We start from the raw sequence: 25,814 nt of genomic DNA, 5'->3' as shown, positions 1-25,814 counted from the left end.
TCAGTCCTCATCACAGATTCTCAATCAATTATTCACACTGGAAAAATCCTTGGTTAACTGGAATCCTCAAATAACCACACCCAATCTGAGTGAGAATGGTACAATTTGGAAGAAACCAAGTTTTTACCCAGGATTAAAACAGAAGCTATATAATTCCTAGGGAGAAGCCCTATACATGTGAAGACCTATACATATCATGAAATTGGGTATGAAAGAGAGGAACTCTGCCTTTTTGAAAGACTTTGAAACATGCATTTTGAAAAACAGTATCATTTTCTGCTAAGTCCTTATGTGATTAGGAAACAAGAATGAACGATGGCTGAGGCTCTCTGATAGCGCGACTTGAGTTTGCTCTGGGGGGATCAGCTCAGAAACAACACTGCCCTCTCCACAAGCGTTCCCTTTTGGGGAGCTAAGCCTGAGGCTGATTGTACTATTACCCTGGATGCAAATAGTTCTGTTGATGATTTTCCAGGCAAGAAGCATCTGTCCACTAGATGGCAGTGTGCCTGCGACCTGATTCACAGGACCTGCCCCTCAGACCAGGCTGCACTGTCCAAAAGGTGACAGTCACCAGCCACATGTGGTTAATCGAGCTTTTGGAGGGTGGCTAGTCTGAATTGAGATACGCTGCAGGAGTAAAATGACACCAAATTCAAAGACTTAATAGAGGGGGGAAAAAAGAATGTACAATATCCCATGAAGAATTGTTTTCTATTTACATGTTGAATGATACCATTTTGGATATATTAGCTTAAATATAATATTTAAACTGATCTCACCCATTCCCATTTCCTTTGTAATGTGGTTACTAAAACATTTTAAATTATATACCTGGCATCATATTTCTGTTGGCCAGAGAAGAGAGAACAAAGCGGGTGGGGATGGTGGTGAGGGACAGATCCAGCAGAAGGTCCTTTGCAGAGTGCAAAGCACGTGAGCTTCGGCAATGACTACCTGGGCTTGAACTGTGGCGCCCTCGTTTATCATGGACTCGTGACTTAACCATTTTGAGCACTGGTTTCATGCAAGTGTCACCTTTTCATGTGGACATGGAGAGGGCAGCTACGGGAGAGCCGTAAGTTGTGGTTCTCTTCGGTCTGCAACCCGACGCAATTATTCACAGCACCTCTTCAGTCTCAGAACTGTCCGGCTTAAAGCAATAAATGAGATGGTCTCCCTAGTTAAATGGGTTCACGCATTTTGAGCACCTGGCGCATTGTATGTTTTATATATAAAAAGATCACGCAACTCAGATATGCAAGATGGTGACTTTCTTTTCTACAACTCCATGTAATTTCTCGCTCCAAGCTCCACTTCTGCTTGAAGCAGAAAACAGCCTAGTCATTTCCAGGTAAATTCTGTTATTTCAGAATTATATGCAAATCCAGAGCTCTATCTGTCTTCTTCCTTCTTCCAAGGGTAGCAGCTAAGTTGGGGGAGGTCATGCGGATGAACAGCATTGGGCAGGGAGGGATATGGGCCATTTATTTCCTTTCTCCACCCGACCTTGTTCCTCCACCTCCCTGGTCACTGCCTCTATGGCTGATGGTGCCCTGGTCCACAGCTCCTCATCCACCGGGGAGCCCCCAAAGCTCTCTGGGGTCTCTGTTTCCACACCCTCCTGGGCACTGGCTATGGTTTGCCTTTGCAGAGCTCAGCCCTGGAGGCTGCCTCTGTCATGCCTGCTGCATCAGCTTCCTTCCTTCCATTCGCCCAGACAATGACCTTAAACTGAAGAGCGGGAAGATCCATTCACTCACTAGCTGCATGGACTTCAGACTTGCTCTGACCCAGACCTTTGGCTGAGCTTCTGGATATGAACGAGAAAGGCCACTGGACTCAAGGACAGCACAGTCTTCACCCAGAAACGCACCCACGCAAGGGGAAAATGATCACTTTGAGGAAAGGCACACAGACAGAGAGCTACAGGAGGGGAGAGGAGGAACTGGTTCCTTATGGGATGAAAGCCAGGGTCGGGGACCATGTGTGGATACGCTGATGTTGAACAGTCTTTGAGGAACACCTGAAAACGTGGAAGGACAGTGATCCAGCAGAAGACCCAGCATGAACACAGGCTTGAGGACAGGATGGCCTTTTAGTATAAGGATGTAGTGGTTTAGTTTGTTTGGAGGGAAGGTTGTTAATGGGATGCAGGGGGAAAATTAGGCTGACAAGTATTTTTGAAGGCTCTGGATGGAAGGTTGAGGTGTTTGGGTTTGGTCCCATTGGCACTGGTTTTTGGGTAGGGGAGTAGATAGGATCAGAAGTGTATTTCTAGGACCCTTTGCTAGAAGTCACACATAACATAGACCGTGGTAGGGATGATGGGGAGGAGACAGGAGGCAACGGGATTGGTCAGGAGGCCTGGATGAGGGAGGGGATTGGAGAAATGGTGTGAAGGGGCTGTTCGCAAAAGATATTGCTGGGGCTGATTCCATAGGCTTTGGACACTGATAGGATATGACAAATTAAAGGAGGGGTTTGACAGAGATGATTTTGAGGTTTGGAGTGGGTGGGGAGTAAAAGTGTGGTGCTCATGGAAAAGAAAGAGAGTTTAGCTTGAGAATCAATGTCAAAGCCCTGTTTTGGGCATAATGAGTTTTATGAATTGTCTGGTAGTCAAATGATTATGTCCAGTGGGCAAGACCAGGCATCAGGAGACAAGGTCAAGTTGCATAGGTCAACTCTAGAGTCATTTTATTTTAGGGAATTAGGACTGAGGAAAGGAAGAAAAAGCAAGTAGCCTAAGTTTATCCGTCAGATTCTCAACTGGAAACACATGGCACACTCAATTTGGGTAATTTGGGGAGGGTTTAGTCACAGAAGGACCCATGACAAAGGTGTCAGTGGGTTGTAGAAGAAACACTAGCCAGAGTCTGGGACTAGGGCGAGAGCAGGAGGAGTTTTACTCTCCCTCCGCCGCGAGGGGGCGCTCACCAGAACCCAGCGCAGGTGTGCAGACACAGGCACCTTGAAAGTGACCTCCTGTCCAGGCGACCCCAGAGAGGGAACCAGGTGAATGGGTTCCTTAACCTCACCCTCTCTCCTGCTCTGAGCACCTGCGTCGTCTCCCCCATTGGCTGAGAGCGGATCCTGGAACACAAATTAAGGCTCCAGCAAAGTAACCACAGCCCTTATCATCAGGGAAGGAGGTGCTCACTGATTCCTCAGGAGAGAACGATTTACAGCTGTTTATTCCTTTATCCAATAACTTTCATTGGGTTTCTTTCTTATTACAAATGTAGTACATGTTCATTGCAGAAAAATTAGAGACTACAGACCAGCAAAAAGGAGACATTAAAAGTCATTAGGAATCCCACCGTTGAGACAAAAGTGCTGTTTACAAAAATGCATTTTCTGGATTTTTTTGTTGTTGTTGTTAATACAAACAGTGTAGACATCTTTCTATGTTGGTATGGAGGAATAGCCGTCATTTTGAACGGCTCCATTTATATGGAGGCACCACAGGTTATTTAATTACTCCTCGTAATGGAGACGCAGTTGTGTTCCACATTCTAAACGAGACGGCACCTCTGTTGCTCAGTGTTTATATCTCCCTAGCCTCAGTTCCTAGAAGTGGAATTGCTGAGGCAAAAGGTGTATTCATTTAAAAAGACACTGTGACACATTCTGGCATTAGTTTAAAAAAACAAGAGAGCGAGAATATAATTTAAGGGTGAACATGTGGACTTCCTGGCCAAACCTGCTTTGGGATCCTTAGTGTATCTGGGCCAATGACTGAACCTCCCTGGGCCTCAGTTTCCTCATCTGTAGAATGGGGTGATAATAACAGTACACTTCTCCCAGGGCTGCTGTGAGGATTCAGTGAGATAGTGAGCATGATGTACTTAGAAGAGAGCCTAGGTATTCCAGACAAAGTTAACTGTTATTTTTATCAAAAGTCTTCTCATGCAGGTGATACTGAGTGGCCTAAAGTTCTTCATGTTACATGCAGAAATGCGTGTGTTTTTTTCCTTAAAGACCTTCATCGCCGGCCCAGTCATAGCACCACAGCAGAAGCGGGGAAGGCAGGTCGGACAGGGTGGAATTAATATGACCCAGGAGATCCAGGACGCTTTACTGGGAATAATGAGTGTGCAGTGCTCTTTCCCACGTAGCACTTCTGCAAGCTGATTTTTATGAGGAGCTGGAGCAGAGAATCTAGGCCTTCCCTGCTGACACCCGGATTTGAGATTTCCTATGTAGCTGACTAAGAGCGGGCCCATGCTGGTTGCAAGGGTGGCCAGTTTTGTTGAGAGAACCTGCCCAAGCAGTTTTGTCTACTGGATGGAAGGATTCTCTTCCGTTCTGACATGTGGCTTGGGGGCCACATCAGCCCTTGCTTCAGCCTCAAGAGTTCAGATTTAAGAGCTGTGCAGAGATGAGAAGGAGTGAGTCACATAACTGGACCAGGAGAAAGCATTCCAGGCAGAGGGAACTGCCAGTGCCTGGGCCCTGAGGGGAGAGCCAGAAGAGACAAAGCAAAGAGCCAGGCACCAGAGCAGGCTTCCTCATTCCAGACTGCACCCCTACAGGGAGCTGCATTCCAGGGTTCTCCATCCTAGACAGCACTGCAAGGATCTCTGGGAGTGGGTCCCTCCCCCCACTCTTGTTCAGTGATGTCCTTGGAGCAAATGTCCAAAAACCAGATTTCTGGATCAAAGGGTCTACATCTTTTAAATGGTACGGGTCACTTCCGGAAGCCCTCTCTTGTATCATTTTTCCTCTTTTCTTTCCCCCGTCAGTGCACTTTGCTTGAGAGCCAGATTAAACTCCACATTATGTACCTCCTGCTACTTAAATGTTTAGAGACCTCAATGGCCACCGCTTACCCACAGGAAAAGGCTCAGCGTTTTGGCTTGACATTCAAGGCTTCCTCCATCTGCCTCCCAGAGACTTCTCCCACCTTTTCTCCTGCAGCTCCCCTACACACAGTCTACTCACTTCTCCAACGGACATTGCCTGTGGGCCCAGTGTGTACCCAGCCTTGGAAAAACCAAAAAACTAAAAAAATGAAGGACGTTAATCTGATTGGTGGGGTCCCCAGTCAATTAAACTACAATTGGTGGGCTGGGTGGAGGCTCAGTTGCCAGCTATCCCTACACCCCACCATCCCTTGGTCACAACTTAACCATGTGTCCTTTATTTTCACTGGTCCCAACATTCATGAAATTCAACACGCGCATGTAGGTAGGCTCTCTGCTAAGCACTGGGACCTCTAAATGGGAATGACTGGGCCCCAGTTCTGGTGCATTTCCCATCTCTCCCTCCGAATTCCTCTAACCCCACTGACATTCCACCTACCCTGGGAGCCGTCCTTGACTTCCCCAGCATCTCATCAACTCCGTCTTCTCACCTCCTACAACATGTATCTCTGCCTTCCATTTGGCACGTGGCATGAGTCTATTGACATGTCACTATTTTTTCATAGTTCTGTGTTTCATCCCTCTAACTAGACCGAAGCTAGGAAAGGACAGGGACTACATCTTATTTGAGAACTTTGCAACCTTCTCTGTGCCTAACAGATTATATTGCACATAGTACTTGCTAATAAATATTGGTTTGTGGAGGATAGGATCATGCCTCACCTCTGCTTACAAAGCATTTGATAAACTCTAAATTCCTTAGCCTGGCACGCAAGACCTTTCTTTAGGATTCTACTAGACATCATTTCATCCAGGAAGTCTTCCAGGAATGCTTACCTCAGGTTGACATAGAGCCATTACCACACACACACACACACACACACACACACACACTCCCCCCTCTGCTGTCTTCTGTCAGAGCAGCTGTTTGCAGGGTGGATGAGAACTTGGTCTTTGAAGGCACAGACCCCTGGGCTTTGATCCTGGCTCTGCCACATATTGACTGTGTACACAGGCAGTTCCTTCACCTCTTTGATCCTCAGCTTTGTCATCTAACAAAACAGGTATCATAATCACATTGGCCTCCTATAGGGCCAGAGGGCCATGCTGTGTGAGACAGTGAGAAAATACTGTAGCACCGTGCAGGCCTACGGAAAGCCACAGTAAAGTAGCATCATCCCCCCTCTGACCACGTGATATGTGCATGCTCCTGAGGGCAGCCCAGAGCCAGCTTTGTTCCCCTTTGAATTGCCAATACCTGTCGAAATCTGGGACATCGTAGATGCTTAATTAACATCCGGTGGGTGGCCACGCACATTTGCCTTGAGAGAAAGTCTGATAAATAAAATTGTCTGTCATCCCAGGAAAACACCACTAAAAAGCCCCATGGCTGAGAGTAACAAGGTCTAACTCAGGAGTGAATATGCCTCTGTTTGGGCCTTGATTCACAACCATCCCCGGTGTCGTTGTGCTGTTGTGTTGAGCCAAACTCAATGTCATTCTGACGGATTCACTCTGACTTATTCAGCCTCCCCTGAATTCTGCCTTTTTATCCTGATTCGAATACTGTAGATTCTCCCACTATAATTTGATTCTCTCCCTCCCAAACCAGAGCACTTTGCCCACAGAGATACGGGCCCCTGTTTGCATTTATAGTGTCCCTACTAACCCCGCCCTGACCACTGTGCTCTGTGCTCAGTGCTCAGTCTAGGGAAATAACTTCACTTCCCTTTCCACAGGGCCTATTAAAATGCCTTTCTTTTAATTAGTCCAAAACAGAAGAAAAGCTAAAAAAAAAAAAAAAAAGGAGCTAGCTTTTCTTTTGCAAGAAAAAAAAAAAAGAAAAAAGCCATCAGGGGACCTGCATGGGGCAGGCTGATGTGGCAGAATGACTGTGGCTGGGGGTGGTGGAGAAGCGGCGAAGTGGTTTAAGGGATCCTCTGATAGCTTTTCCTAGGCTTCTGATAGTTACACCAGAGCTTGGACCCCCAAAAAAGTAAAACTGGATAATACTGTGGATTCAAATTTGGCCATCAGCATAACTGTCCTGTAACGATGCTGGTCAGATACTATACCTAGCCTCCCGGATACTCCATGCCTTTGAGCATTTACTGTGCCTTAGCTACTGTCCTAAGTGCTTTCCGGATATTCACCCCTCAAATCCTCACAACAACACATTTCAGAAATGCATTATTTTTCCCACTTCTCAGGTGAAGATACTGAGGCGCAATGAGGGTATGCAACGCAATCAAATAATCTAGCTCTAAGCACCAGACAGCCATGGCCAGCACATGTGTGTCCTTCATGGAACTGGCCTAATACACCCTGCTCTCTGGGCTGAAGGTCCAGGGACCACAGCTTGGAGGCACCAACCTCATGGGCCCAATCACGTGGGCTTTCCATGCAGGTCACTGGCAATCATGATTGAGCAGGGGCTTTGCTCACAGCAATGGGAGGGGTTGCCAGAGCCAGCCTGGCATGGGAGCTCATCTGTGGCCCCATGTGCACCCAGTTTAGGCAAAGGTGGTTAGAGTCACTGGGCCAGGAGACACGTCATCCAGTCTCTGACAGACAAGAAGAGATCACAGGGGCCTGAGTCCAATACTATCCACCACAAGGTTGACCCTCAGGCACTGGCCACAGATACTGTTGCCCAAGGAGGGGGTCTACCCATGCTGTGCTTCATTCTAGTTCCCTGGCCTGACACAATCAGAAAGCAAGAAGACCCACGGGAAGCCAGGAGGCCCTGCAGGAAGGCCTGCCTCCAGGCTGCGGCTGCAAATCTCTCTTCTCCCTGCAGTCGGAGGCAAAGCAGCTCTTCTTTGCAGTGCAGTTTGACAATATGTACCAAGGATGTTAAACACCATTTATGCTTTTTTGGCTCCATTTCTGAGAGCCTATTCCAAGGAAACAATCAAAATTCCCTGCATAAATATGTTCTGTGCAGCCTTACTTATAACTGGGAGAACTGGAGGTATGTAATCTTTATGTCCAAGCATTGGAGATAGTTAAGTAAACTGTACTCTATCTACCTTCTGACCACCATGCCGACAGTAGAAATGTCACGAAGACTTTGTATTAATAAGGGAAAATAATTATTTTACAATAAGTTACAAAGTAGAAGTGCATAAAACTTGATGCAATCATGGTAGATGACAAAACTGGCCGCAATATTTTGTAGGTCCTCCATTAAGAATTGGGGCTGGCCTTGAGATCAGATTGGACTAATATGGTGGAAGTGATATGGTACAAGTGCCATGTCTGGGCTTTGAGAGGATCAGCAGCTTCTGCTTCTCCTGCTGCTCTTGGAACCATGAGAGCAGGCACAGCCAGCTTACTGAGGAACACACGTTACCTTCTGTCACTCCTGCTGATGGCCAGCCAACCGCTGGACATGAGTGAGGCCATCTACCCGGGTCCATGTGCATGAGGGAGCCCAGCCAAGATTAGCTGAGCCCAGACCAGACCAGAAAAAGCACCCAGCAGAATCATGAGATCTCCAGAGGGACAGCAGGGAAGAAGGAGGAGAGTCTGAGCATCTAAGACAAAGGACTGAATATTTGGAGTGTGGGGAAAAGTACAGGAAGGTCCATGTAGCTAAATCTTATCAATCTTATTCCTCACACACACACACACACACACACACACACAGAGAGATAAATAACACCTAATGTGCTAAATTCTATGATGGAACACACCCACACGAAGGAGGGACACCTAATCCAGTTGATCCTTACTAAATATTTATTGAATTATGACTTAAATGCTCTGTGAATTGAGTCAAATCACTTTGCTCTTCTGAGCTTCAAATTCCTCTTCTGAAAAATAAGTAAATGAAAGAGTGAATTATATGAATGAGGAATAAATTAATAAATGATACTGTGGCAGTCACGGCCAGCTGACCAACAAAGTTTGATGGCATAGTGTGGTGTGCATGCTGAGAAGCAGCTTGTCATCCAGGACTACAGTTCCCAGAATCCCTTGCAGGTGGGTGGGACCATGTGACTAGTCCTCACAAATGGAACATGAGGTTGTCCTGAATATCCATTCCAGGCCAAGGAGATTAAGTATCAGGCATCTGATCATCCACATTCTTTGCACTCACTTCCTCCATATCTACAAGCTGGATAACTCTGGGGGTGACCTCAAGGCCAGAAGACAGTGGAACCACAAGATGGAAGGAGCCTGATTGCCATAGCGACCACTTTGAGGAGAGCCATCCATCCACAAGCATGAACACTGGACTTTCCAACAGTGAGAAACGCACTGTTATTGGGTAAAGCCATTAAACTCTTGAGCTTGCTGCAGCAGTTAAACCATCACCTCCCTCTCAGGTGTTACATAGATTAAATGAGGGTAGTGGTTTAAGTGGTGCCCCCCACTCCCCAAATATATGTCCATGTCCAAATCCCCGGAACCTGTGATTGTGGCCTTATGAGGATAAAGGGTTTTTGCAGTTGTAAGTAAGTTAAGGTTCTTGAGACCCTCCTCGATGACATGGGTGTATCCTAAGTCCAATGACAGCTGTCTTTATAAGACAGAAGAGGAGAAGGCCATGTGGCAACAGAGGCCGGGACTGGAGTGATGCAACCACAAGTCAAGGAACACCTGGGGCCACCAGAAGCTGGAAGAGGCAGGAATGACTGCCCCCCCTGCCCCCCAGAGCCTTTGTAGGGAACATGGCCCTACTCATCCCTTGATTTTGGATTCCTGGCCTCCAGATCTATGAAAGAACACATCTCTGTTCCTTTAAGCCTCCCAGTTTGGGGTGATTTGTTACAGCGGCCCTAGAAACGAATACAGTGAGGTATGTACAGGGGCTGGCACTGTGTCTGGCAGGAAGAAAACGCTCAGTGAAGAGTGACTTTAATAAATCAGCTCTTGAGTGGCTCTCCAGTTCCCCCCGTAGAGACAGGATCTTTGGGGAGATAGGTCCTTCGAGACCAGGCACAGTTCAAATCCATATTGTTAAATCACAGAGAAGGTTCTCATGAAGTTTATGACAGTATTTGCACTGAGAGTAAAAGTAGACTGAGCTTTGCAGGCACAATCTTATTGTTTGTGGATGACAGACCACAGTTTCATTAACGTATAACAACAGGTATGAAAAAGCCTTTCTCTGCAGCGCCTCTTTTTGAATGTTTGCAGGAAGCAGCTGCTGGGACCATCTGCCTGCCCTGGGACAGCCCAAGTAACAGCCTTAGGTGCAATGGGTGGCTTCCCTCTGGGGTCCTGGCCCCAAGTCACTGGCTGAGGCCCTTCTGAGTCCCTCCCTAGGCTGAGGTGCAGAGGGTGTTGGCAGAGCCTCCCAGGACCTGTTTGAGAGAAGCAATGATATAGCAAATGGTAAGGCACCGCCGGGCAGTGGAGTGGTCAGCAGCTATGGCTCTGGTGCTATCTGACCAATCAGGTAGCTACTAGCCACACATGGCTACTTACTTGAAATGAATCACAATGACATAAAACTAAAACTTTAGTTATCCACTCACCCTGGCCACTTTTCCAGGGCTCAGTGGCCATATGCTGCAAGTGGCTACCGTATTGGATGGCTTGATTTGTGGAACTGGACAAGCTTCCTTCCCTCACCCCTCAGCCCCATGTTGCCAGCCCCCAGGGTACACTGTTCCCTGTGCTTCCCCAGCCACACCTTTGTCAAGGGTAAAACCTCCTGGAATCTCCTAATTTGAATGTGTCCTCTGAAGGGGAATGCTGGAAAACCGGCTCCCCAAAATGCAAAAGCCCTGATTTGCAGTGTTTGTTCAATTTCCATGGTACAAATACTCCCATCGTGGCCGATTTCCAGCTCCCGGTGGCTTAACAACTGGCTGGCAAGGGCTCTCACGCAGCTGCTGTGAACCAGCTCCAGCACACCCCAGCCCTGCCTTTTCCTGCGGGACTCGACTGGTGCAGGAGTGTCGGCCGCAGCCTCTGCTGCAGCTGCCTAACGTGATGGTGCAGACTCCCTTCCTAGGGTCCCACTGCCCAGGGCCACACAGTTCTCATCACTCCAGAGCAGGTTAAGCAGAAGTGGAGAGAAGCACTCTGTCATCTGGGCCCCAAAGTGGCACTGCTTACGTTCTGAGTCCTACAAGCTATCTAGCCTGTAAAAGCAGTTCCCTCAGCCTCCATCTACCTCTCTCTGTGTGTCTGTCTCTTTCCAAGGCTCAAATCAGGCCTGGGTAGGGCTAAAAAATTGAAACCTTCTGCCATTTAACACGTCTAAGTCTCTCATCTCAGTCTACAGGATGTGGTCCCCAGATTGCATCTTTATAGATCCAATCTCCCCCGTACCTGTCTATTCATGAAAAAATGATTTTGGGTGCAGGTGAGGGTGAGGGTGGACGTGGGACAGACCTGCTGACCAGCAGAGGGTGACTCTGAGTTCCTCTACACAAGCAAACAAGCGCCATTGCCAAATAGCCAACAACACAGCTTCAATTAAACATATTATGGTTTAGTCATATAATAGAATACGGTACAAACTTTTAAAAATGTTTTATGGTATGGGAAAATGAACACAATAATATTCTGTCACAATAAAGAGCAAGAGATTTCTTTCTGGTCCCTTGAGGACATGATGCCAAATGAAATAAGCCAGACACAAAAGGACAAATACTGTCTGATGCCATTTATATGAGGTATCCAAAGTAGTCAGACTCATAGAAACAGAAAGTAGAATGGTGGTTGCCAGGGGCTGAGAGGAAGGGAAATGAGTTGTTTAATGGCTACAGCGTTTTAGTTTTGCAATACGAAAAAGTTCTGGCGGTCCTTAGCACAACAATGTGAATATAGCTCACATTACCGAAACGTATACTTAAAAATGATTAAGGTGGTAAACATTTTTTTTTTTTTTTTAAAAACAGGAGATTATTTTTTCAAACCAAACAACAAACAATAAAACCCAAGATTCTCTGTTTATTCCTTCAGGCACTAGAAATGTGACAGAAAATAGGAATACTTCTTGCCCCAGATCTCAGGGAGCTTCTCATCTGTGAGGAAACCCGTTAATGGAGAAAGCACATGAACAAAGATAAAACTGCAGAGAGAAGAAGTGCTGTAAGGCGCTGCACACCGTGCTCTGAACGTGACCTGGCCAAGGAGGCGAGGAGAGTGGCTGAGGGGACAGGCGGTGAGGCGAGGACCCCAGCACTGAGTCCCTCGGAAGGGGAGAGCTCCCGAGCAGGGGGGGACAGAGGGGGTTTGCCTCCTTATGGAGGAGGAGAAGTGTGCATCCTTTTATGAGTGTCTGGAAGGACACACGCCCCTCCCCTTACCAGTAATTTCCTCTGAGTGGTGGGGTTGTCACTGTGCCTTTTCCAGGGGGAGCTTGGCTGGTTTTGTAGTAAGGAAAAGGCATCAAAAAAAGACCTCACCACGCAGACAGACAGCAGTGCTCTTTATTTATTTATGTTCCTCCTGGTCTCAAACTGCTTACAATTATGTTAGCGATACAGCAGGCTGAAATACCTTGTCACTAAGTAAGAAAAGTGAGGGAAGAGGTGGCTAAAAGAGTGGCAGGGAAAGGAGCAAGGTATCCCTTGATTCACAGGGAGCTGCCGGGTCATGTTCCCCTCCAAGCCCTGTCTGCCATTTAATCTGAACACTGACATTTAATTGTCCTGTTTTTATACTTTGTCTTTTCAACTCTTGAAACACCTTTCATTGTGATTTCTTCTGCCCTTTATTACGCTCTCTCCCGTACATATATCTTTTTATTTTTTCCGTTGTGCCTCTTTGCAGTTGTAAAACTCCATCCTCCCTTCCCACAGGGAACGGGCCACGCTTGGTCCACCTCAGCACACTGACGTAGTCACAGCCTCCACACAGTAGGTCCTCAAATGTCTGTGAGTGACTGAGGGTCGCTCACACCCATTGCCAGTGGCACTCAGCCCGTGACACCCTCAGCAGGGCTCAGGATACGGTTGCCAGTTTGATTTATGGAACTTATTATCCCAAGTGGCATAGATATTGACTCAAAAGGGTTTAAATAAATAAGTGGCTACACAATCCAGAAAAGGCAGTAGAATGAGGAGAGGGTGTTTGTCAAGCAGCTGAAGCAGATGTTATAATGGAACGTTCAAAACTGGGTCTGGCGGAGCCATGGCGGGGCAGGACCGGCTGTGGAGTTGGCAAGCGAGGTTCATACCCAGGCTCCATCACATCACACGCCAGGGGAGCTGCCTGGGGCAAATCACAGAGGCAAGAAGACCTCTTGTGAGGACTGCCGCGAGGAATGTACGTGCGTGTGTGTATATTCAGAGAGAGCGCAGCGGGTCGCTGGTCTCTGCTCCATGAGGTCTGAGGCCGCAGTTGGGGGCTTGAAGCCTGGGGGCTGGCTCATCTTTCTGCTCTTTCACTCACGTGTCTGGTGGGAGGTGCTGGCTGCGGGCTGATCCCTGAGCTGGGGCCATCAGCTGGAGCACTACACGTGTCCTCTTGGCTCCGTGGGAAGTGTCCAGGGAGAGAATGCTCAGTGAAAGCCGTATCGCTCTTTTTGACTTAGCCTTAGAAATCACATGTCACTTCCACTGCATTTTGTCAGCAAGGCAGTCACAAAGCCCTGCCCAGGCCGAAGCGGAGAGGCCACAGATGCCCACTCTCGAGGGGGGAGAGCTGCTGTCACACTGAATGAAAAGCATGTGGGATGGTGTGCATGTTGGTGTGGCCATCTTTGGAAAATACAATCTACCACACGATGTGTCAGGCAGCTTATGATCTCTCCTTATTTCTTGAAAAACGCTGAGGGTCTAGGTATAATTATCTCCTTTCTAGAGATGGATAAACCAAGTCTCAGAGAGGCAAAGTAAGTTGCCTTGAGCGATTTATTTAACTTCTCTAAGCTCAGTTACCCCCTTTATAAAATGGGTAGAAAAATCTCTACCTGAATGGGTTACTATGAGACTGTAACGCTTATCACTTTATGGGGCTGTGGGAAGACGGCAGTTGGGGAAGATGTTATGAACTCTCACCCCTGTGCTAATGGAAGCACTGCTCTCTATGGTGGTAACATCATTATTTCCTTGCCCTCCACCTCCAACTACCAGTCACACACAACCCCACAGCCAGCCAGAACCTGGACGTCCATCCACACACCCTCCAAAGCACGGCTTGTCAAAGGGTTTAGCTGGGGCTCACATCAGTGCCGTACAGGAGCTCACCACCCCCCTTCCTCGTCTGTTCCCATCATCCAAGAGGAAAGTACCTTGGCAAGAATGCTAATGTTTGTTTATAAATTTCAAATGTGTAAACTTAACTCATGTAGTTGATTATGGGCAAGTAGTCCTTTGGTCCTACTTAAAAATGGCCTGTCACTCTGTGCATCTGTCCCCTAGGGAGCAGGAGGAAGGCCTGGCATTTCCGCATTTGCTCATGGACCCCAGGAGGACTCTTCTGGTTCCTGAACAGACCAAGGTCCATCCTTGGAAAACCACTCTCCTGGGGATTCATTCCAGGCCCTGTCCCTGGATGTCAACCAACTTGCGAGGACTAAGGCCTTAAAAGACCGACCCCCTCCCCCTTAGCCATGGTGTCCATTAAACAGACAATAGACTCTCCTGTTGATATGATTAAATGAGCAAAGGGGTGGGGGAAGGGGACTTACTGTTGTAGGGTGTGTTAAGGGTGCCTGAAAGCTGCTCATTTCACGGCCTGCTGGGCTGTCTGCCTCAGGGTGGCTGAGGCAGGAGTGCAGGAGGTGGCGGAATTCATTCAGCAGGCCTGGCCGGGGTGATCCCTCGGACCTCAGGTGGCAGATGACTATGTAACAGAGATGACTTCTTATATCTCAGAGTAGGACCAGGCTCAGTAGAGACAGCCTGAGCTTTGCAATCAAAGCATGTAATCTGGCTGCCGCTCTCAGAGCAGGGTAACCATGGACCAGTTAGTTATTCAATGCATCCAAGGCTCACGTCCCTTCTTCATCTCTGCCCTGGGTGAAGTGTGGGGTAGAGGCGTCATGTCTGATACCGAGGAGAGGCCCAAATATTGGGTTTGTTTTTAATTAGGTCTGATTTTAATCCTTACAACAACTGTTTTACAGATGAGGAAACAGGAAGCAATCTAGAAACATGTTTTGGCCTGCAAATGCTGATACTTGTCTTATCGATAAGTATAGATCTCTGCAAAGACCCCAAACCATACTTTGATAGTCTCTGGGAGGCCACCTGACAGAGCAGGCTATCCCTGGGTCTGGCTGGCTAAAAACACTATGGAGCCAACCCTCATCACTACCCTGGACAAAGTAAGTTTAAAAATCCTAATAGCACAGATGACAAAAATCCTAATAGCTCAGAGAGGTGCTGTGACCTTCCCAGGGTCACACAGCATGCAAGTGCCAAATGCAGGCGGGTTTGGCTGCTCCAGCATCCCCAGTGGCTGACAAGCCCAACCCTTTGGAGCTTCAACTCCTCCTCCCTCCCTCATGCCAACAAAAGGAAAATCATTTCCCATTCCTGGCACCTCTGCCAGCCCACAGACCGAGTGAAGAAGAAATGTTTCCAAGTACAGCAGGATGGTCTTTCCTGGCTTCTCAGTTTTGCAGTCTGTTGTTGTTTGAAACTTGTTTCCCAGGAGACTCTGGGAAATGCAGGTGCAGGGGCCTGGGAAGCAGCTGCTGTCTTCCTTTCTCTGGGCTGGGTACCTGCTCTCAAGTTTATGTCCTGGGGCTGTGTGCTCAGACTTGACCATGTTTGGGCATGGAGGCTTGTCCCAGATGGGGACCAAAGGCAGCTTCCCTGGAGACAGAGGCGGGCTGGGAGCCCGAGCTTCCTGCTGGAGCTCAGGAGGCCTCTTTTGGGGTGGGGGCCAGGGGCCTGGCAGATAGAAAGTGTCCGCCTGCTGAAGACTCCAGGGCGCAGGGGAGATTGTGAGTACAGTGCCCCGAGCACTTGGGAAGTGGTTTCTCCAAGGCTGGGGCTGGACAGGAGCTTCGGGAGGGCGGGAGGGAGGCGTGCAGTGGGAACACCCCCTCAAGGGGCTGTGCATCTGGATTCCAGATTCTTGGGGGGTTGTTTTTGGTGTCACTGGGAACTAGAACTGCTGGCACCTGACCCTTTGTCTGTTGGCGCTCTGTGGCCGGGTCACTTTAGTAGCTCAGTGCCCTGGGCCTCAGGTCCCAGCTTTTAGAGCAGCCAGAGGGCTACAGCCTGGAGATCAGCCCAGGAAAATTTTACTCCCTTTTGACACTGTAATGTCTGTGTTAGAATATAGGGGAATCCCACTTCTCAGTGCCCCAAATGAGGGAGGAAAAGTTGTCATTGGGTGTCATCCCTGTCAGTCATCTTGCAGGGAGTGACAGGGCTGTATCCTGTGCCTGACCCTGGGTTCTCCTCTTTAGGACAGTGGAAGAGTGGGGGGACAGCAGGGGTTGGGGGTGAGAGGGCGTCAAGGACCTCTGATCAGATAGTTGAAACAGTCAATTTTTAGGACAGAAGCCTAAGGAGAAAATAAAGCACGTTGCTGAAAATCCCTTTGGACCAATGTCTGTCTCCTGGACATTCACTAATTTATAAAAGCAACGTGTTTATTACTTTAGGGACCTGGCAGGGAAAATAAAGTTCTTCCAGATATCTGGCCACAATTTTCCTTAAAGCGGCGTTACAGAGAAAGGGCCCCATGGCCCTGATATCTTTGGTAGAAACGGACTCTGGTTACTTTAAATAAAAACGACAAGGAAATTGACTGGAAGACTATGGGGCAACTCACAGAACAGATGGGAAGCCCACACGAGGGACAGAAGCTGGGCAGCTATGTGGCTCCAGGTGGCACTCAGGTGGTGAAAGCCTCATCGCTGGAGGGTGTTCAGGGTACCCATCGGGGCAAGGAAGGACTCTGCTTTCATTGGGGTGAGGGAGATGCCCAGAAGGAAAATGAGGGGCTGTTGCTGGAAAAGGGGGGAAGAGGAGAGCTGCCAGCTGTTTCCCCCATTCTGCTTTGGCCCAAGGGTGGGTGCAGGGTGGCTCAAGCCTCCACATAAGAGAGCAGTTGCTGAGGCCATCTAATGCCTTCTGCCCTTGCTTGAAGCTGGAGGTGGCCCTTAGAGGATCCTGGCTGAGGAAGGAAAGCTCCTGCCACCCCCGATGCCTGTGGCTGCCTTCTGGGGTTCTCTGCATGCTGTCCCGGGCCCAGCTGGCCCTGCGGTGGGACTGTGTTGGCAGAGCTGTAAAATGCTCCAGGTTTTTCTGAGACAAGTGTTCCAGGAGAAAGTACAGCTATGGTCCGCCTCTGCTGCTTGCTGAATTAGTTTATCGCCTGTGTTAGTTTTCTATTGCTGCCATAACAAATTCCCACAGACTTGGTGGACCCAAACAACAGAAAGCTACTCGTGTCTGGTTCTGGAGTCCAGAAGCCCCAAATCAGCAAGATGTGGGCAGGGCTGTACTCCCTCCAGAGGCTGCAGGGGACAATCCATGTTCCTGGCCTCTTCTGGCTGCTGGGGGCTGCGCACACTGCCTGGCATGTGGCGGCATCACTCCAATCTTTGTCTCCCTGGTCATATTACCTTCTCCTCCTCTTCTGTGTCTAATTTCCGTTTGCTTCCATCCTATAAGGTCCCTAGTGATTACATTTAGGGTTGACGTGGATAATCCAGGATAATCTCCCCATCTCGAGATCCTTAGTTTAAAGTCTGCCACGTAAACGAATAGTCACAGATTCCAGGGTTGAAAATGGGGGCATCTTGGGGCCGATTATTGAACCTGTCACACAAGGTTTGACATGGGGCAAGTCCCTTCACCTCTGAGCCCCAGGTCCCTCATCTGTAGAAGGGGTATGACAATACTTGCCTGTCAGAGCTGGGGGGAGGCTTACATGGGACCAAAAAAGCCCTTTGAAGTTGCCAAGCTCTTCTCACCTGTCTTCCCTTCTGTGGATGACTTGTCACCTGTGCTGATCTCACATCTACATGCCTCTGTGGCCCTAGAAATGAACGCTGTCCCTGGTGGACATGGGGAAGAAGCTGGTGATGGCCCAGAGGCGGGGAGAGACTCGAGCCCTTTGTCTGGGTGCAGCCATGGTGGTGTGTGCCGTCATCACGTACTACATCCTGGGCACGACCGTGCTGCCGCTCTACCAGAAAAGGTACCGAACGCTCCTGGCTTGCCCTCCAGCCTCTCCTCTGAGGGTACAGTCTGTGAGGAACCCCAGCCTTCTTCCTACCCCTCCCCCTGACCCTCTCACCAGCCAGGAAAGTCTGGACAATTGTCATTCTCAGGGTCAAGGATTCACGTGCAGGGAGGGTAGACCAGACTGGGCTAGGATTCTGGGACTTGTGGGTAACAGATACAGGAGGCCATTTATCTACACAAGAAACACCAAATGCTCCAGTGTGAGTTTCATCCCAGGAGGAATCAGAGTCACAATATTTTGTAGCTCGTCTGCACAGTTTGACCTCCCCTCTGAAACCTTCCGGCCAGTGGGCATCTAGCCTCCTGTTGAATACCTCAAGTGACAGGGAGCTCACTACCTCACCATACATACCTACTTTCTTATAAGTAGAAACGTCTACATTGAGCCAAAATCTGCTCCCCTGGAGCTCTGCTCTGGAATCTCAGAGAACGTTTCCTGCTCTTGCTCCTTGATGTGTCAACCACTGGAGCTTTTAAAGGAAAAGCTATGAAATTCTTGATCCACATTCTGTTTGAAACAAACACACTCAGTTCTCTCAGCCTGTTCTTAAGATAAGCCTTAGAGCTTTGCCTCTGGGCACGTTCCAGCTGCTGCCAGCCCCTGTGCCTGATAAATGGGAGATGAGTCACAATTGATTCGCTGCTGGTGTGTTGATGAGTCTGTTGGCCTCTCCTGGGCCTGCTCCTTCCTCACTTTTTACAGCACTAGAGAGAGTCCAGGCTGAAACCTTACCAGAGTGAGGCCCGACTCAGAGCGGTCATGTGCCTCGAACATGTCCCCCAAGTTAAGCACCATCCCCACCATCTTTCCCACCTTGGCACAAATCCAGCCCCTCCTTCATCTACAGGTTTTAGGGGCAAGGGCACAGATTCTGAAGCCACCCACACCTGGCTTCAGGTCCTGTGTGGTCTCGGAAAAGTCACTTGACCTTTCTGAGCTTATCTTCTACCCTGTGCAAGATGAAGATGGTGTGGGTGCAGGGTCTTGGGGCTGGCTGCTCGTCAGAACAATTGCAGGGCTTTTTAAAATGTACCAGGGCCTGGGCCTCACCACCTTAAAATTTCCGACTCACTCGGTCTGGGGTGTGACTTAGGACATAGGAATCTTTTAAAAAGTTCCCCAGGGTTTTGGGTGAGCAGCCAGGATGGGAGCCATTTACGTAGATGATATTCTGATCCTGCTGTTCCCCGTCCCCCAGACCCATGGACTCTGGGATCAAACTCCTTTTGTGCTGGATGCGTATGGCAAGATGAGGGGCCCAGCCCTGGGCTCTCTAACGGGGTTCAAATGGGTGCTCCGTGTGACCCAGGTGCTAAGGTGTGTGTGTGGTCTCCCCAGCGTGTGGACCCAGGAATCCACGTGCCACTTGATTGAGACCCACATCAGGGACCAGGAGGAGCTGGAGGGCAAGAAGGTGGCCCAGTACCCGTGCCTGTGGGTCAACGTGTCTGCAGTGGGTCGGTGGGCTGTGCTGTATCACACGGAGGACACACGGGACCAGAACCAGCAGGTACTCCCTGGGGGGAATGGGTGCACGTCCCCTAACCCCTGGCAGGTATGCGGGCCTGTCCCTAACTGGCTCTCTTTCTCCTCTCTGGAGAGCAGAGACTAGGAAAGGTGAGCACACTTGACTGGGGACCACAGCTGGCATGAGGTCCAGCCAGACCTTGCTCTTCTGTGTTGGAGCCAGACAGACCTGGGTTTGAATCCCGCTCTGCCACTAACAGGCTGTGTGACCCGCAGCAGCTTACTTAGCCACTCTGTGCCTTCGTTTCCACCTTTGCTGAAGTGCTAGTATGAAGTCAGAGACTGCATATAATGGACTAAGCTAGATACTGGATGGATAGCATGCCCTCACAAAGAAGCAGACGTTAGTGTTATTACCTCAGTCTATAAAGTGAGTCAGATGAGAGGCCAGGCCCAGAGATGATCCCACGGAGGGTAACTCCTGTGAACCCTCCACCTCAGGAAACCAGGGGCCTAGGGTGGGAAAAAAGCCAGTGCTTGGTAGATTTTCCCATCACTGTCTCCAAACAAACCCCCTTAACCCCCAAATCCACCATCATAGCCCTTTCTAAAGGAAACACAAGTTGGCCTATATTCACTCGCTCATTCACCTGCTCATTCAGTCAATAGCCATTGAACACGTCCTATGTTAGGGCTTTGGACTCAAGAGGAGAGAGCTCATATCTGAAATAATACCTAGGAGGGAGGGAGCAGTGCCGTAGAGAGGAACAGAGAAAATTATGGGGTTAAAGGAGGGAGGGACGTTTTCCAGGCAACAGTGAGGTGACGGTATCAGAAAACCATTGAGGTTAAGCAGGTATTAGATCCGCAGATACATGGAGGGGCGTACATACAGAGGGCCGGGCTGGGGAGGTAGGGATGCGAAGGGTGAGAATTTCTGCTGTGAGCACCTGGGAGCACCGTTACAGGGTGTGGGGTCCCGGGAGCATGGTCAGAGTGGTGCAGGGGAGTGTGGCATTCAGTGCCTGGGCACAGAGGCAGGACCACAGCAAACAGTCAGGACAGAGGTTAGACCAGAAGCAGGGGCTTGAAGTCAGAATTTGGTGGCTGACCATGTGGGAAGGGGCAGGGTGCCTGGGGGGGACAGTGGGGTCACTGACAGCCCTGGAGAGGTGGGGATCATAGAGAAGTGGGTCTGGGCAGTGCGAGGCAGCCAGACTTGTGCTGCCATCACTAGCATAACCCAGCCCCACCAGATGGAGGGATAGCCTCCAAACCCCTGAATCAGCTCCCATCAGGACACTTGCCTCTTCTGGGTATTCAGTGGCCCTAATTTATCCCAAGGAACAAGAAGCACATTTGCAAAGATAAGCAGAGTGATCACCAGTGTGACAGGGGTTGGGGAGCAGGCAGGCTCACAGCCCGCCTCCCCGATCCCAAGTGTGCCAGCTCAGAGAGGTCAGATCGTCCCCTGAGATGAGCTGTCAGCAGCATCTGAGCCAGGGCTCTGTCTGGCCCTGGAAGGACAGCACTGGTTGGCAGCGACCAGCTATTCTATCTTCTCTCCCATCACACCCAGGCATCACCAGAAGCAGTGCTAATGGCAGGCTGCCTCGCAGTGGGACAGTGGAAGTACCTTTATGTATTTGCCGTGCAGCTGGGTCAGTGGGCCAGCTGCCCCTCTACCTTTGCTCAGCTCTGAGTTGCAGGGGGCCAGTGCTCCAGGCTAGTGGGGTGTCGTGTGAAAGGTCCCTCTTTAAGAAGGGAAAGAAGGAGCTATTGTTGCAATTTCATAGTGAAGTTTTAATATTATTATTATTAATAATACCATCTCCCATTTATTGAGCACTTACTATGTGCCAGGCTCTATGCTAATCCCCACAACAGTTCAACTAGGCAGGTAACCTCACAAACCTATTTTGCAAGGCTCAGAGAAGTGATGGCACTTGCCACGGTCACACAATTCGAAACTGGTAGTTGAACCCAGGCCTGCCTGGCCCCATAACCATACCATTGCTCAGTGGGCTGGGTTACCCAAGGTCACAGTCAGAAGCACTGGGGAGACTTGGGCTAGGCCCCCTCAGCTCAGGATTCTGAATCCACCTGCAGTGCCCACCAGCTCTGAATGCCAGATTACTCATGAGCCAGCTTCTCCCCAGCTTCAGCTGCCCCCTGGCTGGCTGGCGACCTATTTCTGAATGTAGCTCCCTCACTTTTCAGACTGTCAGAACTATGATGAAACCATACTTTGTTCTGCTGGAGTGCTGAGGGCAGGCAGTTTTGGGAGCGGGGCCTCAGTCAAATCCAGGGAGTAACTGAGGCCTGGGGAGAAGCTGGCTTGACACGTCACACATTTTGATCTTGGATGTGATAACTCTAGTCCAGGGGTCTCAAACTTTTCTATCCATAGGAACTGCTTGATTACTGGGCCTACACTCCATGATTCGGAGGGCCAGCACTCCAGATGCTGGGGGTGATAAGGCAGACCACACTTGCAGAACGTCTCCTAGAGGCTCACATAAGCGACGTTCAGCCCTCCGGGCACAGAACAGAGATAGACCCAGGCTTTCTGCTTTGGGCTCCTCTACAGAGCTCTCAGCTGGACCACATCTGCCCAGGCCAGCCAGAGGTTCCTAAGGAGAGGGATCAGCGTCAGAATAAAAAGTGTACCATGCTCTGTCTGTACAAATCTCTTTTAAATGCACGCTCTCTCGCCTTTAAATCCCAGTGTCCCACATCGGTTTGCCAACACCTTTTGTTTGCCTCACATAGGGTTAGACCTCAAAGGGTTTTCAATTTGAATTCTTGCCAGTATTTTCAAACTGTGAGAGTTCACATTCAAATCTGGTTTTCCGGCTTCTTGTGAAAAGCTGGAGGCCCGGCTTAATAGGGCTTCTGTATCTCTTGGTACTAATTGTCCTGATGGAGTGGTGACCATCGGTCTGGATGCACCCAGCTGTCTCCATTTCACCAGACCTGACAATTCTCCCTGGCACCGAGGCAAGTGCCAGTCGGCACCTCCCATCTTATTCCCTCACCCACTTGACCGTGGAGATTACCTGCATGAGCCCTGCAGGTAACTGAGCATGTCACCTTTGCCCTGAATGCAAATACAGAGCCCACTGGGTCTGTGTCATTCAATGTCACTCATTGGTCTCCTTAGAGAGTTAAGGTTGAAGTCCTTCTTCAATAACATCCTTTGAAAATGATACTGTTATTAACCCATTTAAGAGATGCAGCTCGCAAGGCTCAGAAAAGTAAGTGAGTTACCTAATAGAGTTCTATAGCTAATGGACGCAGAGCCAGGACTCCAGCTGGGGCCCCTGCCTCCAGTTGTACCCCGAGCGGCTCCAGGGCCACCATGCTCACAAATGACACTCTGAAGTCACCCTCTACAACCATGCAGCACAGCCCGCCAAGCTTTAGCCCAGGGGTGTCCAAACTGTGGCCTGCAGGCCAACTGCGGCTCACAATCCATTGTTAATTGGCCCACAGCAAATTCCAAAAATATATTTAGTTTACTTAAATAACCCAGGTGAGGCAATACGTACTTCACCTCGAGTGAGTGGCCCGGCTGTTTGTGTATTTTACCGCATATGGCCCTTGGTGAAAACGGTTGAAAAAAGTTCGGACACCCCTGCTTTAGACAGTCTGACTCTCACCAAGGGCCTGACTCCAAAGCTGGCATTTTTCTTTACTCCATGCCAGCCACTCATCTCTGGGCCCCGAGAGACAGGGACTTAACACCATGGGCGCCCCTGCTTCTCCCCACAGTGCTCCTACATCCCAGGAGGCCTGGACAACTACCAGATGGCCCGCGCCGACGTGGAGAAAGTCCGAGACAAATTCCACGAGCATCGGGTTTTCTACTGCTTCTCGACGACTCAGGAGAATGAGACGAGCGTCCTGTACCGGCGCCTCTACGGGCCGCAGACCCTCCTCTTCTCTCTCTTCTGGCCCACCTTCCTGCTGACTGGAGGCCTCCTCCTCATCGCCATGGTGAAAATCAACCAGTCCCTCTCCATCCTAGCAGCGCAGAAGTAGACTCATCCATGCCACAGCACTGCTCGGGCCGCAGGGGACTGGGGGGACCCCAGGCTGTGCCCATGCCTCTTCCCCCCGCCTTCCCACTCTGCCCCCCGCAGACCATCCTGTCTGCCGTGGCATGGCTGCCCTTTGTTAAGTCAGGTCCTGCTCAAGCATGTACAATGGCTCCCGAGGGCCTCAGAGCGCACGAGACCAGCCAGTGACAGCTCTCCATGACCTGTCCTCACTCAACGGGCTCAAACCCATGTCCTACTGCACCTCTAACTATCCCACAGAGAGTGATGATTCTTACCTCTGCTGTGGTTGGCTCAAAGGCCTGTCTGTCTTGCCCAGGATGCCGTCCCTGGCAAAGTCCCTTTTTTGAATTTCATAATGAACCCAGCAGCGGCTCCCTCGTATAGAGCACATTTAGAATATCTCTTGCTTTTAGGTCACTAAGTGCCATATATATATGTATATACATGTATACACACACACACACACACACGCACACACACATATATATGTATATATATATACATTTATTCCAATATTAACAAATATATAAAAAATAGCAAGAGGAAGAGTGTTGCAACCCTGGAATCCAGTGGTGCCCTCAGGCAGGACAGGGATCTGAGAGGTGGGTATTTAGAATCAGCACCAACTCCTGTCACTTCCAACCAAGAGCCCTGATGCATCCCCACACCTTCCAGGCCCTTAGCTGCGGACATTCCTTCCAGGGGACACAGCACACCATTCCCAGAGTCTCTCTCTCTCAAGGGTCAGGGCAGTGAAAAGTCCTCCCAGTTTTTTAAGACCAACTGTCATATTGTACTATCTTTCTGCAAGGTGTTGCCATTGGGGGAATTAGGTAACGGGTACTTGGGATCTCTATTATTTTTTATAACTCACTGCATGTGAGTCTGCAATTATCTCAGAAACTCACGTTTAATTTTAACAAGTAAGAAAAGAGGAAGTCCTTTGCCATGAGTCTCACTTATAGAGGCTCCTTTGCCCATGGTTTTCATGCATTTAGGGCTACAATATGCAGAAACTCAGAATATCCAGGGAGGAAGCCATATCCCTCTAGAAAACGTGGTTCCTGGGGATGCCCAGACCACTGTCCCACGCGTTATTACCATGACCTTCATTCACGTGAAGCAAATACCCTCCTGTCAACAGGGATTGGCCTTCTTCTGTCAAATCCCACACCTGCCTACTGCTCACAGAACGTCATGCACAGGACGAGCATGAAATAATGGGCATTTGCGCGTGATGGAGTTAGACACTGAGGCAAAATGTTTTTTGGAATAATGGCTGCCTGGGAGCAGAGAGCCCTCATTAGTTCTTAATAAATCACTCTGCTAATGAGTGTCGAGTGCTTGCACTGTTTTTGCTTTTCGTCCCCTGGGCAGGTGACTCACATCTGGAGAGGAGAACATGGATCCAGCTTCATGTCCCTCCCTGGGAACTGAGACAGGAAGGGGATGGGGCGGGGCAGAGATGGCTGAGACGCAGTGTCTGCCTTCAAGGAGCTTCTCATCTGCTTGCCACTCTCCCTCCCTGCCCCCTCCCCACATTATTAAGATCTTCCTTCCTCACAGCAAAGGACCTAGTATATGCAAATTCAACATAGGCTATATAAAATATCAATCAATCTTCATTCTTGTGACTTACGGAAATGATGCCAGCCCCTCCTCTCTCCGAACCAACAATTCATCCAAACTTTCTCCTAATTTCAAAACTCCTTGCGTGAGTGGTTTGTAAATGGCATTCATCCTATTGCTAACTGGCGGTGCAGGCTGGTGCACAAGGCTATCCGACGTCCTTTAAATTAGTCTTGCATTTGGGCGCATTTGAATTATATGAAATATCTGCCGAGATACTGTTTGAACCAAGTTCAGCTGTTCTGGACCTCACAGACACTGTTCTTTCACATGGAGGGACAAGAAGAAGAGCAAAGGCAGATCAGAAAGGCACAGACATTCACACAGTGCAGCACAGCATTTCTCCAAGTGGGACCTTCCAGGGTCAAAACTCTTTTCCTAATAATGCTAAGATGCTACTCGCCTTTTCTACTCTCTTTCCCTTACCAGCACACGGAGAACTTTTCAGACTTTATATCACAACAGAATGACTGCAGAAGCAGATCTGAGAATTTAGATGTCTTCTAGTAAGCCAGCAATTAAAGAGATTTGCAAAAATGTAAAACAAGGTCAATTTTCTCAATAGATATTTTTGGAAAATATAATTATTTTTCATAAAACATGTTATTTCGTTAACATTTAATGATCTTATTTTAAAATAAATGAATTTACATTAAGGATT

At 49.1% G+C, this 25,814-nt stretch overlaps 2 protein-coding genes across 3 annotated transcripts in view; one reads left to right on the top strand and one right to left on the bottom strand.

Moving 5' to 3' along the window:
• KCNIP1 (potassium voltage-gated channel interacting protein 1) overlaps positions 1 to 25,814 on the bottom strand; it is a 268,622-nt gene that overhangs the window by 229,207 nt on the left and 13,601 nt on the right. The gene's annotated exons all lie outside the window — the stretch shown is intronic.
• On the top strand, positions 15,597 to 25,754 carry KCNMB1 (potassium calcium-activated channel subfamily M regulatory beta subunit 1). The gene is made up of 4 exons (XM_019741095.3): positions 15,597 to 15,732; positions 17,788 to 17,945; positions 19,332 to 19,503; positions 23,235 to 25,754. Exons 2-4 carry the CDS (start codon positions 17,812 to 17,814, stop codon positions 23,502 to 23,504), a joined length of 576 nt encoding a protein of 191 aa, XP_019596654.1. The 5' UTR covers positions 15,597 to 15,732; positions 17,788 to 17,811; the 3' UTR covers positions 23,505 to 25,754.

This window comes from Rhinolophus sinicus, chromosome 5, assembly GCF_057876585.1.
Source record: "Rhinolophus sinicus isolate RSI-liver-muscle chromosome 5, RSI-T2T, whole genome shotgun sequence".
Lineage (NCBI taxonomy): Eukaryota > Metazoa > Chordata > Mammalia > Chiroptera > Rhinolophidae > Rhinolophus > Rhinolophus sinicus.
This window is presented reverse-complemented; position numbering and strand designations above follow the sequence as displayed.

What these genes read in the sequence shown, in the direction of transcription:
- KCNMB1 (XM_019741095.3), top strand. Translation starts at nt 17,812, where the DNA reads ATGGGGAAGAAGCTGGTGATGGCCCAGAGGCGGGGAGAGACTCGAGCC. An exon ending in CTGCCGCTCTACCAGAAAAG is followed by an intron (nt 17,946 to 19,331) that starts GTACCGAACGCT and finishes TGGTCTCCCCAG; the next exon opens with CGTGTGGACCCAGGAATCCA. An exon ending in CACGGGACCAGAACCAGCAG is followed by an intron (nt 19,504 to 23,234) that starts GTACTCCCTGGG and finishes TTCTCCCCACAG; the next exon opens with TGCTCCTACATCCCAGGAGG.